Source organism: Trachypithecus francoisi, unplaced genomic scaffold, assembly GCF_009764315.1.
Source record: "Trachypithecus francoisi isolate TF-2019V2 unplaced genomic scaffold, Tfra_2.0 Lachesis_group12, whole genome shotgun sequence".
Lineage (NCBI taxonomy): Eukaryota > Metazoa > Chordata > Mammalia > Primates > Cercopithecidae > Trachypithecus > Trachypithecus francoisi.
Window position 1 is genome coordinate 84291543 of NW_022681457.1, and position 19871 is coordinate 84311413.

The window sequence follows — 19871 nt, forward strand, 5'->3', positions numbered from 1 at the left end:
ACTACAGGCACGCCATGCCCGGCTAATTTTTGTATTTTTAGTGGAGACAGGGTTTCACCATGTTGGCTAGGCTGGTCTCTAACTCCTGACATCAAGTGGTCCACCTGTTTTGGCCTTCCAAAGTGCTGGGATTACAGGTATGAGCCACGGCGCCTGACCATAAGCAGATTAACTTTCTAAACTTGCGTGATTCTCTAGCGCTATCACTGGGTTATTCTTTCTGGACTTCAGTTTTCCTATCTATAAGATGACCTTAAGATGTCTTCTAATCCCTTCTCAGAATTTTATTTCATCTACATATTTATAATAGGCTAGGTACTTTACTAGAACCTGTTTTTAGGGTCAAAACAGATGCTCAGATGCTAATCATTTTCTGGTACTCTGTACATTTTGATAGATAGTACAAGGTATTTCACACATATTATTTCATTTAATCTTCAAAACCCTAAAATGTAGGCATCTTTAGCCTTGTATTTCTCAACCAGGGGAGACTTGACCCCACCCGAACCTTTAGGGGACATCTGGCAATATTCTGAGACATTGTCACAATTTTTGGAGGTTGTGGGGGAGAAATGGCCCCTAGTGGCGAGAGACCAGGGATGCTGCTAAACATCCTACGATGCGCAAGATACCTCCCACAACAAAAACATTATCTGTCCCCCAAAAATAGTGTGGAGCTTGAGAAACCCTACTGGCCTCATCTTTCAGTTAAGAAATCAAAGATTTAGAAAGCTTGGCCGGGTGCGGTGGCACACACCTATAATCCCAGCACTTTGGGAGGCCGAGGCAGGCGGGTAACTTGAAGCCAGGAGTTCGACAAGCCTGGGAAACATAATGAGACCCCATCTCAAAATAAATAAACACATAGATAAATGAAAGCTTAACTTACTTGCACAGTTACACAGATGGTGAGTGAACGGGGATCTAAAATCATCTCTGTATGACACCAAAGGCAATGGCACATTCCATCACACATACAAATACTGATGACCGTTTCTGACAGTTTGTATTCTTTCTTATCATTGTCCCCCTCCCCCATTTAGTCTTGATATTTTAAATTCTGCTAATCAATATCAGTCAGTCTTATCCAGCAAAAGGATTCAGAAGCAGCTTTCTCAGACTCTCAGGTCAGATTTGAGAAATGTCTTTTCTTGTGCTCCCACTATATTTAGAGTCTAAAGCTTGACAGTAGCAATTAACGTATTGTACTGTGATTACATGACTATCTCCCCTTTGGACTGTAAGCTTAAGAAGAAGGTATTCCTTTTGATTTTTGTGTACCTAGTGCCAAGCAAAGTATCTCAGCACAGAGTATATATTTTCATAAATGTGTGTTAAACAAATAAAACAGACTAAATTACATAATGTATCCAAGGATACAAAGCTACTAAATGACAGAACCAGGATTCAAATCCAAGTCTCTCCATTGCCAAAGCCTATAATTACTGTCTTAATAAAGCTAAAAATTAGATGTTTATCTTCTCTTTATCTTGCTTGTGGGAATTCTTTGATCATAAACACATCAGAAATTTTATATACACACACACACACGTTACTGTTTTAAAGACAGCTTATAATCATATGAATTTTCTTACAACAGCTTCCAATTTTAATATCTACATTCTATAAAAGCTTGCAAGGTAGTTAGCATGTAATAATAGTGGTAAACTCTCCTAAATACCAGAACTATAAAGGAGCCATGGTTTTTTATTTGATAGTCTCCCTGAATTCAACACTCACTGCATAGAAATTGATGTTATTTTGAGTTGTCACAGGAACTGTGTATAAAAACTAAGGTAGAGTCTCTTAGGAAAAAAGAACTCACTTTAACTTTAGCTTTTATTTCTTCACTGTTCCCTTCTTCCTCATTGCGGGGTTCCATGCCAGAATCCTCCTGGATGTCTTTGTTTAGTACAGAGTACTCTTCTAGTAGAGTGTCAAACAAAACTATTCGCTTGTTCTTGAAGAAGCCATAAAAATAAGCATTGCTGTGGGAAGAGCGTTTAGATCCTAAGGAAAAGACAGTTCAAAGCATGGAATATAATTAAAAAGTTTGGGGTCCTTTGGAGAGACTCCTACAAATTGAATTACTGGAAAGGATATTAACATTTTCAAATTGTTTAATAGAAGAAAAACCATATCAATATAATTCACCACCAGAAGTGGAGAGCGTCTGTTTTTTTTGCCAATAAATGTGCTCATCACAGCTTTATAGCAGTAAGTAAATAAGTAAAGCCTAAACATCCAACAGTTATGGAATGATTCAATTATAGTAAAACTATGAAATGGAATTTTAAGCAGCCAGAAAAAAATTATACTTCCAAAGAATTTTAACAAGAAAAAGCTCACCAATATATTGTGAAGGATACAAAACTTCATGTATATAAGGTTCCATTATTGTCAAGAAGAAGTGTACATGTATTAGATTGGTGCAAACGTAATTGCGATTTTTGCATTGTTGAAATTTACTGTTTGATATTGGAATACATTCTTAAATAAATATGGTTATGTTATACGTCATTTTAATGCATATTTCTCGTTTTGTTTTTTGCTAATGATTTATTACTTGCTGTTTATTTTATATTTATTTTAGATAAGGGAAATGATATTAGACAAAAAGCAAATTCAGCTTGGTACAGTGGCTCATACCTGTAATCTCAGCACTTTGGGAGGCTGAGGCAGGTGGATCACTTATAGTCAGGAGTTCGTGACCAGCCTGGCCAACATGGTGAAACCCTGCCTCTACCAAAAATACAAAAAATTAGCCGAGCATGGTGGCGCATGCCGGTAATCCCAGCTACACGTGGGGCTGAGGTATGAAAATTGCTTGAACCCAGGAGACGGAGATTGCAGTGAGCAGAGATGTCGCCACTGCACGCCAGCCTGGGCAGCAGCAGGAGACTCTCTCACAAAAAAAAAAAAAAAAAAAAGCAAATTCAAGCAATTTTCTTATTTGAGTTCAAAATGGGTCATAAAGCAGCAGAGACAACTCGCAACATCAACAACGCATTTGGCCCAGGAACTGCTAACGAACGTACAGTGCAGTGGTGGTTCAAGAAGTTTGCAAAGGAGACGAGAGCCTTGAAGATGAGGAGCGTAGTGGTAGGCCATCGGAAGATGACAACGACCAATGGAGAGCAATCATCGAAGCTGATCCCCTTACAACTACACAAGAAGTTGCCGAAGAACTCAATGTCGACTACTCTACGGTCGTTTGGCATTTGAAGCAAACTGGAAAGGTGAAAAAGCCTGATAAGTGGTGCCTCATCAGCTGAGCAAAAATAAAAATTAAAAAAAATCATTGTTTTGAAGTGTTGTCTTCTCTTATTTTATACAACAAACCAGTTCTCTATCAGACGGTGATGTGAGACGAAACATGGATTTTACACAACAACAGGCGATGACCAGCTCAGTGGGTGGACCCAGAAGAAGTTCCAAAGCACTTCCCAAATCCAAACTTGCACCAAAAAATGGTCATGGTCACTGTTTGGTGGTCTGCTGCCAGTCTGATCCACTATAGCTTTCTGAATCCTGGCAAAACCATTACATCTGAGAAGTATGCACAGCAAATCGATGAGATGCACAGAAAACTGCAATGCCTGCAACCAGCATTGGTCAACAGAAAGGGCCCAATTCTTCTTCAAGACAACACCCAACTGCACATCGCAAAACCAATGCTTCAAAAGTTGAACAAATTGGGCTATGAAGTTTTGCCTGATCTGCCATATTCATCTGACCTCTTGCCAACTGACTATCACTTCTTCAAGCATCTCGACAACTTTTTAAAGAGAAAATGTTTCCACAACTAGCTGGATGCAGAAAATGCTTTCCAAGAGTTTGCCAAATCCCGAAGCACAGAGTTTTACCTTACAGGAATAAACAAACTTATTTCTGGTTGGCACAAATGCGTTGATTGTAATGGTTCCTCTTTTGATTAATAAAGATGTGTTTGAGCCTAGTTATAAAACTCATGGTCTAAAACTGCAATTATTTTTGCACCAACCTAATAATTAATAGAAAAGCATAAGCCCATGCCTATTAGGAAACATACCAAAATACTGAAATGTTTATCACTAAATTCTAGAATTATGGATTTTTGTTTCCTTTTTTTCCCCAAGACTTTTAAAACAAGCATACCTACTTCTATAATTAAAGCAATTTTTATAAAGACTGGAAGAAGACATACCTTTTTTTCTTTTGAGACAGGGTCTCTCTCTGTCGCCCAGACTGCAATGCAATGGCATAATCATGGCTCACTGCAGCCTTGACCTCCTGAGCTCAATCAATCCTCCTGCCTCAGCCTCCTGAGTAGCTAGGACTACAGATACATACCACTATGCCCGACTACTTTTTTGTAGAGACAGGGTCTTGCTGTGTTGCCCAGGCTGGTCTCTAACTCCTGGGCTCAAGCAATTCTCCTGCCTCGGCATCCCAAAGTGCTAGGATTACAGGTGTGAATCTCCACAGCCAGCCCATACCTACATTTTTAACAGTACCTGAACTACGGCTGATTTTTATTTTCTTCTTTATATACTTTGACTTCCAAATGTTCTACAATGTGCAGTGAGTTGAGTATAGTGATTAAAAGCATAGACTCTGAGTTCAAATCTTGGCTCTGCCATGTATTAGTTGTGTAAATTTAGAAAACTTTCTTCATTTCTTTAAGCTTTAGTTTCCTATTTATGAAGCGAGGCTAATATCTACCTCATTAGGTTAGATTATGGATTACATGAGAGATTCTAAGTGAAGCAATTAGTATGCTGTCTTATCTCGATACTACTACAATTATTTATATACTTTTTTCAAAAAAGAAATGATAAATGTTGATTTCTCTTGAGAATGTGAAGTCTCTTACAAAAAACATGAATTTTCTATCTACTCATATATCTAATGAAAAGTACTTGGCAGTATGTTTAGTAGTAAAACTTTGACAAATAGAAGCTATTATTTATTTATTGCATTATTACATTTCTTTTTGGTTTGGTTGCCAGGAAGAGCCACACATGTTTGTTTATTTTGTCTGTGTTACCCTTTGAAGTCCCATTCTTCTATCTCATCTCTGTCTTTTCTGATCCTAAATTTTTTTTTTTTTTTTTTCCCTGAGACGGAGTCTCACTCTGTCACCCAGGCTAGTAGTGGCGTGATCTCTACTCACTGCAGCCTCTGCCTCCTAGGTTCCAGTGATTCTCTTGCCTCAGCCTCCTGGGTAGCTGGGATTCCATGCACATGCCACCACACCCAGCTAATTTTTGTATTTTTAGTAGAGACGGGGGTTTCATCACGTTGGCCAGGCTGGTCTCGAACTCCTGACCTCAGGTGATCTGCCCACCTCGGACTCCCAAAGTGCTAGGATTACAGGCGTGAGCTACCATGCTTGGCCCTAATCCTAAATTTTTAAATTAATTTAAAAATATTTCTTAGGCCGGGCGCGGTGGCTCAAGCCTGTAATCCCAGACCTTTGGGAGGCCAAGACAGGCGGATCACGAGGTCAGGAGATCGAGATCATCCTGGCTAACACGGTGAAACCCCGTCTCTACTAAAAATACAAAAAACTAGCCGGGCGAGGTGGCAGGCGCCTGTAGTCCCAGCTACTAGGGAGGCTGAGGCAGGAGAATAGTGTAAACCTGGGGGGCGGAGCTTGCAGTGAGCTGAGATCGGGCCACTGTACTCCAGCCTGGGCGGGAGAGCGAGACTCCGTCTCAAAAAAAAAAAAAAAAAAATTTCTTAAATGCTATCTGAAGTTATTTATGAAAGTAAGCAGATTGTATGCACACAAACAAACATAAATTAATGTCTTGCTATCTCCCACCGGTCCAAGTATCTCAAAGTGTGGTCCAAGGAATACACCAAAATCACCTAGGGGTACTTATTAGAAGTAGACACTGGAAACACCTACTAAGTCAGAATCTCTGGGATGATGCCCAGGAATTGTGGGGAAAACAAAGAGGGATCAGACTGCTACTGTGTCTATATAGAACGAAGTAGACGTAAGACACTCTACTTTGTTCTGTATTTGAGATGCTGTTAATCTGTGACCCTACCCCCAACCTTGTCCTTGCAAGAGACATGTGCTGTGGTAACTCAAGGTTTAACGGATTTTGAGCCGTGCAGGGTGTGCTTTGTTAAACAAGTGCCTGAAGGCAGTATGCTTGTGAAGAGTCATCACCATTCTCTTAATCTCAAGTACCCAGGGACATGTACACTGCCAAAGGTCGCAGGGACCTCTGCCTAGGAAAGCTAGGTATTGTCCAAGGTTTCTCCCCATGTGATAGTCTGAAATATGGCCTTGTGGGAAGGGAAAGACCTAATCGTCCCCCAGCCTGACACCGTGAAGGGTCTGTGCTGAGGAGGACTAGTATAAGAGGAAAGAAGGCCTCTTGGCAGTTGAGATAGAGAAAAGCATCTGTCTCCTGCCCGTTCCTGGGCAATGGAACATCTCGGTGTAAAACCCGATTGTATATTCTGTTTGCTGAGAAAGGAGAAAACCGCCTTAGGGCTGAAGGTGGGACGTGCTAGTGGCAATGCTGCTCTTTATGCACTAAAAAGGTTTATGGGGATGTTTACATATGCATATCAAGGCACAGCACTTTTCCTTAAACTTATTCATGTCACAGAGATCTTTATTCACATGTCTTACTGTTGACCTTCTCCTTATGTTGATCCTATTATCCTGCCACTTCCCTTTTTCTAAGATGGTAAAGATAATGATCAATAAATACTGAGGGAACTCAGAGACCGGTGCCGGCGTGGGTCCTCTGTATGCTGAGCGGCGGTCCCCTGGACCCACTTTTTCTTTCTCTATACTTTGTCTCTGTGTCTCATTTCTTTTCTCAAGTCTCTCATTCCACCTAACGAGAAACGTCCACAGGTGTGAAGGGGCAGGCCACCCCTTCAAGGAATCTGTCGTTTAACAAATTCTCGAGGGACTTTTATACTTACTAAAGTTTAAGAATCCCTGTACTGGCCGGGCGCAGTGGCTCACACCTGTAATCCCAGCACTTTGGGAGGCCGACGCGGGTGGATCACGAGGTCAGGAGATCGAGACCATCCTGGCTGTCACAGTGAAACCCCGTCTCTACTAAAAATACAAAAAATTAGCCAGGCATGGTTGTGGGCGCCTGTAGTCCCAGCTTCTTGGGAGGCTGAGGCAGGAGAATGGCCTGAACTCAGGAGGCAGAGCTTGCAGTGAGCCGAGATCACGCCACTGCACTCCAGCCTGGGCGACAGAGCAAGACTCCGTCTCAAAAAAAATAAGAATCCCTGTACTGTAACATAAGTTTTTTATATCGCTGTGCCTGGCATGTAGTATACAGTCACATACCACATAATAACATTTCGGTCCACAGACTACATATAGGACAGTGGTCCCACAAAATTATAATGAAGCTGAAAAATTCCTATCACCTAGTGACCTCACAGCCACCGTAATGTTGTAGCAGAGCACACTATCTTTTCTATGTTTAGATACACAAATGCTAATCATCATGCTAAAATTGCCTACAGTATTCAGTACAGTAACATGCTAGATAGGTTTGTAGTCTAGAAGCAAGAGGTTATAGCATACAACCTAGGTGTGCAGTAGGTAATACCATCTAGGTTTGCATGAGTATACTCTATGGTGTTTGCATGACAATGAAAAGCCTAATGATGCATTTCTCAGAACATATTGCCATCATTAATCGATGCATGACTGTGTATTCAATGATGCTTATTTACTGAATGGATTAACGATATCGCTTGAGGTATGAAGTAATGTATTTGAGAACTCCAAAAATCAAAACATTCTATAAAAATGTAAGGCATTGCCATTTTTTCTTTAAAATGCTTCCTCTTAATCAACCTCTTAGCAGCATTTAACATAGTTGACCACTTTCTCCTTAAAACACAATCTTCTCCTGGCTTTTGAGACACCAGTTTCTCCTGGTTTTCTTCCTACCTCAAGGGCCCCTCCTCCTTATCCTCCTTCCTGGCTGTTTCTCTGCTGACTCTGACCCTGGTCCCCTTCTCGTAAGTGCCCTCATTGACGCATTAAACACCATCTATGTGCCAGACACTTCCAAATCTGTATTTTTAGTGCTGACCTCTCCCTAAAACTCCAGACTCATACATACAGCTACCTATTTGACATCTCCACAGTGATGCCTATAGACGTATTTGTTGTTTGTATTCTTGTGTGTAGTCTTTTTTCCTGTCCAAAATTAGAATCTCCTTTCAGAGTTTAGGGAGTGTCATATCCCGTGAGAGGCTGCTTCTCATTTGAGAAATCTGAAAGACCAGATATTTGTTTCTCTAGCACTCCGAGCAGCTAGCCCCATGCCCTGGCTTAGTCAACCAGATGCACCCCTTAGGGACTCTGAATAGTTAGCTAATTACACAAAAAAGCAAAGCAGTGAGGAATTAATTCTGCAGGTGCTAGTGGCTGAATCCGGTGTTCTGAAGTAGCCACAGCAGTGTCCTCACCAGACAGGCTCCGCAATATGATCATACGTTCCTAGCCTTCCTATGTAACAGCCCATTTTCTGAACTTCATAAACTTAATTTTCCTGCAGACTTTGTGAGATATCAAATATTGTTTCTGGTTTTCTTTTTTGGTTTTTTTTTTTGAGACAGGGTCTCACTCTTTTGCCCAGGCGGGAGTGCAGTGGCACGATCTCGGCTCACTGCAACCTGCATCTCCCAGATTCAAGCGATCCTCCTGCCTCAGCCTCCCCAGTAGCTGGAACTACAGGTGTGCACCACCATGCCCAGCTAATTTTTGTATTTTTAGTAGAGATGGGGTTTCACCATGTTGGCCAGGCTGGTCTCGAACTCTTGACCTCAGGTATTCCACCTGCCTCAGTTTCTCAAAGTTTTGGAATTACAGGTGTGAGCCACCACACCTGGCCAAATACTGTTCTTTTTTTTTGAGACAGAGTCTTGCTCTGTCGCCCAGGCTGGAGTGCAGTGGCACGATCTTGACTCGCAACCTCCGCCTCCCAGGTTCAAGCAATTCTCCTGCCTCAGCCTCCCAAGTAGCTGGGACTACATGCGCCCGCCACCACGCCCAGCTAACTTTTTTTTTAGTAGAGACAGGGTTTCGCCATGTTGGCCAGGCTTGTCTCGAACTTCTGACCTCAAGTGATCCGCCCGCCTCAGCCTCTCCAAGTGCTGGGATTACAAGCATCAGCCACCGCGCCTGGCCCAAATATTGCTTCAATAAGCAGTTTTTCTGCTTAAATCAGCCACAGTTGGTTTCTATTGCTTACAGAACTCTAATACAGTGTTTAATAGGTTTCTTAATATGTAATACAACCATTAGAAGTCTTAATTCCCCAGAAACCTACTAGTCTCCCAGTTTTTTCCATCTCAGTAAACTACCATATATCCAACTGCTCAGGTCAAAAGTCCTAGGCCATTATCTTTGATGTCATTCTTTCCTTTATTCTCCCAATGCAATCAATTAGAAAATTCAATCAACTCTATCCCTAAAACTTGTCCCAAATGTATCCACTTCTCTCCATTAGTTACTATTATCCTAGTCTAAGCTACAATTATGTCCTACCTAGACTCTTGCCTCTCTCTACATATATTCTCCATACAATAGCCCAGGATATTTTAAAAATACAAAGCAGACCATGTCACTTTCCTGTCTAAGCCTCCAATGGCTCTTCCCACTGAACTTAAAATCCAAACTCCTTACCCTGACTTGCAAAGGCCTATGTCGTCTGATTCTTGCCTATGTCTCAGATTTCATCTCCTAACACTCTCCTGCTATGGTGCAGCCACACTGGACTTCTTTATGGTCCCTGAACATCTTCCCATTGACGTCAAGTGGGTAGCTTCTCCGTTTAGGTCTCAGCTTAATCTGATGACCCAATCTACAGTATCAACTTATCAGACCAAACTAGTTTAATTCTCTGCACAGCACTTGCTATCTGATAATATTTTGAGAGCAAGATTCCTGGCTTTTCACTACAATCTCCCTACCAATTTACAAATATGTAATATGTGTTGTTATTGTCGGCAACAACATTCATTCATTCGAAATATTTTTGAGAATTGTTACTATTGTTAACAATAAAGGCCGGGCGCGGTGGCTCAAGCCTGTAATCCCAGCACTTTGGGAGGCCGAGACGGGCGGATCACAAGGTCAGGAGATCGAGACCATCCTGGCTAACACGGTGAAACCCCCGTCTCCATTAAAAATATAAAAAACTAGCCGGGCGAGGTGGCGGCGCCTGTAGTCCCAGCTACTCGGGAGGCTGAGGCAGGAGAATGGCGTGAACCCGGGAGGCGGAGCTTGCAGTGAGCTGAGATCCGGCCACTGCACTCCAGCCTGGGTGGCAGAGCGAGACTCCGTCTCAAAAAAAAAAAAAAAAAAAAACAATAAAAACATATATTATACACGAGTAAATTGCTGTTTAGCAAAGCTAAGTTGTCCAAAGTCACACAAGTAGTTTGTCTCAAACTCCTGACCTCCCACCTCAGCCTCCCCAGTAGATGGGATTACAGGCTGGAGCCACTAAACCCAGCACTGGTAATCTGTGATAGAACTATGATTTGAACCCAAGCCCTTTGACCCTGAAGCCTGACGTCTGAAATGCTGCCCCCAACCTACTCAAATCCTGACTTCCCATTAACACCCAGCTCAGGTCATAACCCTCCATAAAGCCTTCCCTGACTATTTTATCCAAAATGAAAATAGCTCTCACACTCTGGATGTTGTAGGGGGGGAAAAAAGATAAAAAGAAAATAGTACCGATATATTTCACATAGTCTATTGACTACCTCCACTGTCAATAGCATTAGCTATTATTTCACATTATCTGATTATAACTTAAGGGATCAGCAGCTTAGGTTGCTCCTTTAGTAAAAGCTGCTTAGAGACTATTCTGTTGTACTGATTAGTGATTAAATTTTTAGTTTAATATTACCTAAAAAACAAAACAAAACAAAACAAAAAACAGTAGTTATTTCAGAGGCTAAAGAAGTAAGTATGAACTAGCTTACTCTTCTACCATTTCTCCACAGACTTTAAAGCTACTCCAATTGTGGCTTTAGTTGGGCTATATATCCTCAGGAGCCACTAAATGTCTGAAATTTCTAAGTTTTTCCAGTTGCTGTTGATTCCTTCTTTTCAGTTGTGACCATCTCTATTTTCCTCTAACCCTGTGATTGCTTCTCAGTTTCTAGTTCTTCATCTAACACAGCTGCTTCTCACTGGTAATATTTTATTTTAGAGCAGGGATCAGCAAACTGCAACTCACAGGCCAAATCCAGTCTGCCATTTATTTTCATAAAGTTTTACTGGAACACAGCCACGCTCATTTGTTTAGTATTGTCTATGACTGCTTTTGCGCTATAATAGTAGCATTGAATAGTTGCAACAGAGAACAAGTGGCCCACAAAGCCTAAAATATTTACTATCTAGCCCTTTACAAAAAAACATTTGTGAAACCATAGCTTAGAGGAAACACAACTGAAACCCAGAAGGGTGAAGTTACTTGTCCAAGATCCCATAACTGGCAAGTGGTAGGGGCAGAACTATTACATTCATTATATGGACCTTATACATTCTGAAAGTCATAGAACCTTACAACAGTTTCTCTCTACATCTCCGTAGGCTTCTTTGAGACTTTGGTAGTCAGAGAAAGTAATAGACGGGGTGTTAATGGAAAGTCAAATTTGAGTAGCAGTCAAGAGACCACTTAAATCTCAAAAGCAATCATCAAAAAAGCAGAGTATAACGAGTCTGCAGTACTCGACGGTACTGCAGTCTTTGGTAATCAATCTTCAGGTGAGTCCTCCAGAACACTGGATATTTTGTTGGAGGAGACAAGGTCACTAACACTGGCTTTGTTTAAGAGCCTCCAAACTAATACTAAACAGAATCTGACTAGTCAAGAGCTCAACTTAATTACCTGAAAGAACCAGGCAGATAATAGAAGTGAATAAATCAGTCTAACATATAACATAATATAACAGAGAGTGAAAAAACCTTGGCCAAAAACTCAAAACAATACTGTAAAACCAAACAAACATAGCTGCAGACAAGAGCAGGATTTGGCATCAAGCCAGCAGTTTCTACCCCTGGCCTATGTTATCAATTTCTGTAAATCTTAAAAAGCCAAAAGGTAAACTCCTAGCCTTTAAATAACAAAGTTTAAAAAGAAAAAAACAAAAACTGATTTATTCTTTTATTAAAATTTTAAGAATAAAGTATCAAAACAAACCACTTGAATAAAACCTTCTTATCCCCAGGTAGCCTTACCTTCCACAACATACACCTTCGTCAAAGGAAAGTCAATACTCTTCGCCATCACTTCAATTTCTTCTTTAAGTTTTCCCTCAGGCAGAGGTGTGAATTTGTCAAATAAAGGGGCAATATAATCAGCATAGATTGTGACAAGAACCTGAAAAGCAAATGTCAGAACAACATATAAACATGTTCTTAAAGAAAAACCATTCTTTATTATACAGATTAAATTATATTAAAACAATTATGTTGATCTCAAACTTCAGAACAAGGAACTTCCTTGCTCTGGTATTCCCAGGCCCAAATAGTACCAGATAGTAAGAGCATAATATCTGTCTGATGAATTAAATTGAAATGAGTAGTCTGATAACAGAGTAAACCCATGAATTTTATTTTAGAGGATAATGCTACTAACAGTGATTAAAATCTCTAGGTGGTAATAAGTATAGTCCTTTCAAAACTATCTTGGGGATTTCTGATGCTTCGTGAGCCAATCATAACACGCAGTTCTGCCTTTTAGCGTAATCACAATAGACCTGAAGTCTTTCCTAAAAAAGAATTCGTAGAACTTGATTGTATGCTGTTACTTGGTTGGCTTATCAGCTAAAATTAATTACCTGTAGTTCATAATTGTACAATGTGGTTGAAAAAGCACTTCCTTAAGCATTTTTAGAGCATTTTCTCTGCTCTTTTTCCTCGTACTTTAATTTGCCATACAATAGATACCTATAAATCCAACTACCGCCCATTTTCTGATCTTGATCCCATCAGTGGAAAATGAAACAATGAGCATTACATAATTCAGACTAAAATAAACCTCAGCTGGGGCGTGGTGTAACACACCTGTAGTCCCAGCTACTCGGGAGGCTGAGGCAGGAGGATTGCTTGAGCCCAGGAGTTCAAGGCTGTAGTGCACTATGATCATGCCTGTGAAACAGCCACTGTACTCCACCCTGGGAAACATAGGGAGGCCCTGTCTCTAAAAAAAATAAAATAAAATAAACCTCGCCATCAGTGGAGTTGAAGAGCTGATAGATGATAATTTCTGGGTGTACTGAACAGACCATTTTGGTCTTTTTCATTTGGGTTTTTAAAAAGTTATTATTTGTAGAGACACAGTCTCACTGTGTTACCTAGGCTGGTCTTAAACTCTTGGGCTTAAGTAATCCTCGCACCTTGGCTTCCCAAAGTGCTGGGATTACAGGCATAAGACACTGTGCCTGGCCCTGAACAGACCATTCTGCCTGTGTTGTAGTGTTTGTGTTGTGAAGCACTTGAGAGTATGGAAAGAGAAGAGGAATAGGAGATGTGAGGGAGGGAAAATCAGGGGGAAAAGAGTGAGAGGGAAAAGGAAAGGAGAAGAAGAGAGGCAGGAATAGGTGGCAGTTGGGGAGACAAGGGAAGACAAAGGAGAAGGAAAGGAAGAAGAATGCGTTAAAGATAGAAGGGGAAGGGGAAGTAGATGGGGCAAAGAAGGGAGAGAGTGTCTAACGGGGAAGGGAAAGGCAGGTGAAGGGAAGCAGAAGAAAGCCAGTTAAATATATGCTTTCTTTCTCTTGTCCCTCTTAAATCTCATTTCTCTTCAAAATAACCATGATTTTAGGCAGTGGAGGTCAGTCAGGAGTCACTAAATTATCATACTTAGTCATTCTGGTGGGAACTCACAAATGCGCAACCCAAAACTGCCTGACAACTGAATCATTAAAAGTGACTAACAACTAGTTTCTATGACCTGTAAGAGTTAGCATAAGGAGAAGGAAATTTATGGTCAGTCAACACTCCTGTTTCTATAATCAAAAGCAGAAACCAAAGGGGAAATGTATATAAGCACCTATTTATATTTCAGCTGCTTCTTAAGAACTGTTTACATGCCATTGAAGATTACAGTAATCTCACCAAGGAACTTTTGTAAAGAAAATGAAATAAAGATTTTACTCACCAGAGACACAACTAATGTAAACAGCCAGGCATAAATAAAAAAATAGTCACCCCCAATTTTAATAATGTAAAGTAGAAGTGAAGACACAGGCAACAAAATACACTGAGTCACAACAAATTTCTTGATTGCATCTTTCATGAAGAACCCCAAAGTCTGCAAAAAGAAAACATTACCACAAGAAACTGAGAAACTGGTTTCGCTTTTTGAATAACTGATAAATAACTACAAAGGATACACTATTAAAGCAATTTTTAAATTAACATGCAGTGAAACTATCTTATATGACATTAGGCAGCTTAAGACAATGAGTAAATGTCCTGCATCTTACAGGTGAAAATTCATTTAACCATTATTAACTGAGGACGAATGCAGTGGTTCACGACTGTGATTCCACCACTTTGGGAGGCCTAGATGGGAGGATTGCTTGAGTCCAGTAGTTCCAGACCAGCCTGGGCAACATAGTGAGACCCTGTCACTAAAAATTAAAAAAAAAAAAAAAAAGTTAACCCAGTGTAGTATAATTCATCTATAGTCCCAGATACTAGGGAGGCTGAGGTGGGAGGATTGCTTGAGTCTGGAAGGTCGTGGCTACAGTGAGCCATGATCCTGCCACTGCACTCCAGCCTAGGCGACAGAACGAGACCCTGTCATAAACAAACAAATGATTATCAGTAGCTGAAAAACAATAGACGTTAGTGCTAAAAGAGTTTATAACATAAATTTCTTTCTTTTTTTTTTTAAGAGACAGGGTCTGGCTCTGTTGCCCAGGTTGGAGTACAGTGGCACAATGATGGCTCACCGTAGCCTCAACCTCCTAGGCTCAAGCAATCCTTCTGCTTTAGTCTCCCAAGTAGCTGGGACTACAGGTGCATGCCACCACAACTGGCTAACTTTTAGAATTTTTTTGTAGAGAAGAAGTCTCACTATACTGCCCAAGCTGGTCTTGAACTCCTGAGCTCAAGTGATCCTCTCGCCTTAGCCTCCCCAAAGTGTTGGGATTACAGGTGTGAGCCACTGTACCCAGTAGAGGCTTTCTTTTTTTTTTTTGAGATAGAGTCTTGCTCTGTCACCTAGGCTGGATGGAGTACAGTGGCGAGATCTCGGCTCACTGCAAGCTCTGCCTCCTGGGTTCACGCCATTCTCCTGCCTCAGCCTCCTGAGTAACTGGGACTACAGGCGCCCGCCACCATGCTCAGCTAATTTTTTGTATTTTCAGTAGAGACGGGGTTTCACGGTGTTAGCCAGGATGGCCTCAATCTCCTGACCTTGTGATCCGCCCGCCTCAGCCTCCCAAAGTGCTAGGATTACAGGCATGAGCCACTGCACCCGGCCTAAGTTTTTTTTCTTTTTATGTTTTTTAATCAACGTTGACCAGGTTGGCCTTGAATGTGTAGGCCAACCTCGCCTCCCCGAGTGCCAGGGCAACTGGCCTAAGCCACCGTGGCTCCCAAGACTTTCAGCTATGATCTTTACCATATCTGCAGTTCCGTTTTTTCTCAATTCATACTCTGAAATAGTAAATTATATTTAAATTATAAACAGCACAGGATAAAAGCACAGAAGTTTTTCACATTAAAAGAGAACATTTGTTATTCTTTATTATACCTGTTGATTGAAACCATGTTTTTCTTCTATCACAAAAGTATTATAAAGACTCCATGGCAAACCAGTCAATGCACTGAAAAGTGTAGCCAACAGCAGAAACACCAGGGACTGAGTGATCTAAGCAAAAGAAAAAACAAAAATCCAGTTTTTATGAACTACTAGCAAACAAATCAACAAGTATTTGCTGAGCACTTACTACATCCCAAGCAATATGCTTGATTCTATGGATAATACAAGCTCTGAAACATCATCCCTGCCTTCAAAAAAGTTTACTTTTGAGAGACGTAAACAAGAAACAAAACAATTCCTTTTTTACTACACAGGCACTATATGAAAGGTACCTTAAATCATATAGACAAATCCCTAAGATAAAGAGCCTGGATTCTTGGCTTACCACATGGAAGAAAGTCACCTGATAACTAAAAATACTCACACTGGACTATTATGTGATTGAGAAATAAACCATTGCAAATAAGCCTGTGATATTCTGGGATTTGTTATCATAACTCATGTTATGCCAATACAGCATGGGTAACCAAGGACTACGCAGACAGACAGGCAAATCTAACATTGGCAGAAGCCAAAAAATTAACTTTGGTAGAAAGCCTCCCAAGCCAAAAGAAATACCATGACAAATATATGCTAATAATCACATACCTCATATTCTGGTCCAAAGCCAGCATAACCACAGAACCGTCCAGAAAGTCTCCAGAGATAAGGTATTCCTCCAAAGAGAAGAATAAGCTATAAAACAAAGCATACTTTGTTCGCAGTTGAATAGTACTAGAAACTATCATATGAGAAAACATGGTATAAAGAAAGAAAGGACAAAATAATCATCTATTAAAAAAAAAAAAGAGGTCAGTACTGTAGCTCATGCCTGTAATCCCAGCACTTTGGGAGACCGAGGCAGGAGGATGGCTTGAGGCCAGCAATTCAAGACCAGCCTGGGCACCAAGGTGAGTGGAGACCCCATCTCTACAAAAAATTTAAAAATTAGCTGGGCCTGATAGTACCTGCAGACTCAGCTACTTGGGGGACTGAGGTGAGAGGACTGCCTGAGCCTAGGAAGTCAAGGCTGCAGTGAGCTGTGATCGTGACACTGCACTCCAGCAAGGCAATAAAGTGAGACCCTGTCTCAAATAAAATAAAATAAAATAACAAAATAAAATTAATTAAAAAAAAAATAGACCTGCCGGGTGCAGTGGCTCACGCCTGTAATCCCAGCACTTTGGGAGGCCGAGGTGGGTGGATCACGAGGTCAGGAGATCGAGATCATCCTGGCTAACACGGTGAAACCCCGTCTCTACTAAAAATACAAAAAATTAGCCGGGCGTGGTGGTGCGTGCCTGTAGGCCCAGCTACTCGGAGGCTGAGGCAGGAAAATGGCGTGAACCCAGGAGGTGGAGCTTGCAGTAAGCCGAGATGGTGTCACTGCACTCCAGCCTGGGCGACAAAGCGAGACTCCGTCTCAAAAAAAAAAAAAAAAAAAGACCTATTTAACATTTAGCATAAATTATGCATTTAGATGAGTACAAACCACTGAGATACTAAATTTAAGCAGTTAAAATAACATTTTTGTCTGTACACTCTATACGGATGAATTGTATGGTATGTGAATTGTATGGTACATTAATTACCTCAATAAAGCTGTTCTAGGCCGGGCGCGGTGGCTCAAGCCTGTAATCCCAGCACTTTGGGAGGCCGAGACGGGCGGATCACGAGGTCAGGAGATCAAGACCATCCTGGCTAACACGGTGAAACCCCGTCTCTACTAAAAAATACAAAAAACTAGCCGGGCGAGGTGGCAGGCGCCTATGGTCCCAGCTACTCGGGAGGCTGGGGCAGGAGAATGGCGTAAACCCGGGAGGCGGAGCTTGCAGTGAGCTGAGATCCGGCCACTGCACTCCAGCCTGGGCGCAGAGCGAGACTCCGTCTCAAAAAAAAAAAAAAAAAAAAAAAAAGCTGTTCTAAAACAAAACAAAACAAAAAAACACTTTTGTCAAAAGACCACAACAAAATCACAAACTAAACTTAGAAAGATTAAACAGCCGGGTGTGGTAGCACATGCCTGTAATCCCAGCATTTCGGGAGGCCAAGGCAGGCAGATTGCTTGTGCTCAGGAATTTGAGACCCAGCCTGAACAACATGGTGAAACTTGTCTCTACAAAAAATACAAAACTGAGCCGATTATGGTGGCACAATTCTGTGGTCCTAGCTACTTGGGGGAGCTGAGGTAGGAGGACTGCTTGAGCCTGGGAGGTCGAGGCTGCAGTGAGCCATGATCGTGCCTGCACTCCAGCCTGGGTGACAGAATGAGACCCTGTCTCAAAAACAAACAACAGCAACAACAACAACAACAACAACGAAGTTCAAAATCCAAAAGCTAATGAGTGATAGAAATGGAATCTGAACCATGTTAATATGGCTCCATAATTGCCTTTTCTGTGAAAGAAAACAGTCCTCTTCCATCAGGACAAAGCACAGAAGTAGAGAGTCATGTCCACTTACTAAACTGGGGAACAGAATGGGATTATCTGTGTCTTTGCTGGGTCAGGAAGAGGCAAGGTAGGGGCCAGGCTTTCACAGAAGTCTCTTCCTCAGCACCACCCTTTGTCTTGGTCTTGGGCAGAAAAAGTGAACACAGACATTCACTAAATAACCAGGACATTAGGAGCTAGGAAGCAGTTCAAAATTTGAAAAGAATGCACGTTTAAGAAATTCTAGGGCCGGGCGCGGTGGCTCAAGCCTGTAATCCCAGCACTTTGGGAGGCCGAGACGGGCGGATCACGAGGTCAGGAGATCGAGACCATCCTGGCTAACCCGGTGAAACCCCGTCTCTACTAAAAATACAAAACTAGCCGGGTGACGTGGCGGCGCCTGTAGTCCCAGCTACTCGGGAGGCTGAGGCAGGAGAATGGCGTAAACCCGGGAGTGGAGCTTGCAGTGAGCTGAGATCCGGCCACTGCACTCCAGCCTGGGCGACAGAGTGAGACTCCGTCTCAAAAAAAAAAAAAAAAAAAAAAAGAAATTCTAGGCCGGGCGCGGTAGCTCAAGCCTGTAATCCCAGCACTTTGGGAGGCTGAGACGGGCGGATCACGAGGTCAGGAGATCAAGACCATCCTGGCTAACACGGTGAAACCCCGTCTCTACTAAAAAAAAAAAATACAAAAAAACTAGCCGGGCGAGGTGGCGGGCGCCTGTAGTCCCAGCTACTCGGGAGGCTGAGGCAGGAGAATGGCGTGAACCCGGGAGGCAGAGCTTGCAGTGAGCTGAGATCCGGCCACTGCACTCCAGCCTGGGCCACAGAGCGAGACTCCGTCTCAAAAAAAAAAGAAAAAAAAAAAAAAGAAATTCTACTGCCCAAAACACATACAACTTTGTGCAACTCATTTGTCAAGAGGAATCAATTTATTTATTCTCTCTACAGGACAGGACCTTAGGAGCACAATGATCAATCACATTCCTTGACTGGAAGCACAATATTCACATTGGTTCAGACATAGTTCCTCATGGTTTCAGGGCTTTTGGTACTATCATATTTCATGGGTATCCTTCCTATCTAATTCCCATTTTCATATATGTATCTACAAATAATATAGTGATTTATGTATGCTTTTAAAGAACGTATATAAATGACATCATATTGTATGTATCAGTCTACGATTTGCTTTTTATACTCTAAATTTTCTTAGATCCATCCATGGTGGACTTCAACTTTATTTCATATTATCAGGATATTTCGTAAAGTGTTTATAACAAATTACACTCCCATCAGCAGTACTCAAGTATTTCTGTTTCCCCACAATCTCACCCACACTTTAAACTATTCATCTTTTAGACTGTTACCAGTACATTGGATTGCTTTAATATCATGGGTCTCAAACATGGTCTCTGGACAGCAGCAACAGCATCTGGGAATTTCATAGAAATGCAAAGTCTCAGGCCCTACCCCAGATGTACCAAATCAGAAGCTGGAAGTGGGACCCAGCAGTTTCTAGGTAAACCTGATATATATTAAAGTTTGAAAATCATTGCTTTAATAAATTGTTTTCTTTTTTTAAGAGACAGAGTCTCACTCTGTCACTCAGG

The 19871-nt window shown here is 41.5% G+C and overlaps 1 protein-coding gene across 2 annotated transcripts in view; it reads right to left on the reverse strand.

Moving 5' to 3' along the window:
* The window catches only part of ZMPSTE24 (zinc metallopeptidase STE24), a 50379-nt gene that overhangs the window by 21688 nt on the left and 8820 nt on the right, over nucleotides 1–19871 (reverse strand). For both annotated transcript variants that reach the window (XM_033226963.1, XM_033226962.1), the window contains exons 3-7: nucleotides 16437–16523; nucleotides 15780–15896; nucleotides 14175–14327; nucleotides 12251–12392; nucleotides 1826–2010 (exon numbers count right to left, since the gene is read on the reverse strand). In XM_033226963.1, coding sequence (XP_033082854.1) covers nucleotides 1826–2010; nucleotides 12251–12392; nucleotides 14175–14327; nucleotides 15780–15896; nucleotides 16437–16523 — 684 coding nt within the window. The remainder of the gene's footprint in view (nucleotides 1–1825; nucleotides 2011–12250; nucleotides 12393–14174; nucleotides 14328–15779; nucleotides 15897–16436; nucleotides 16524–19871) is intronic.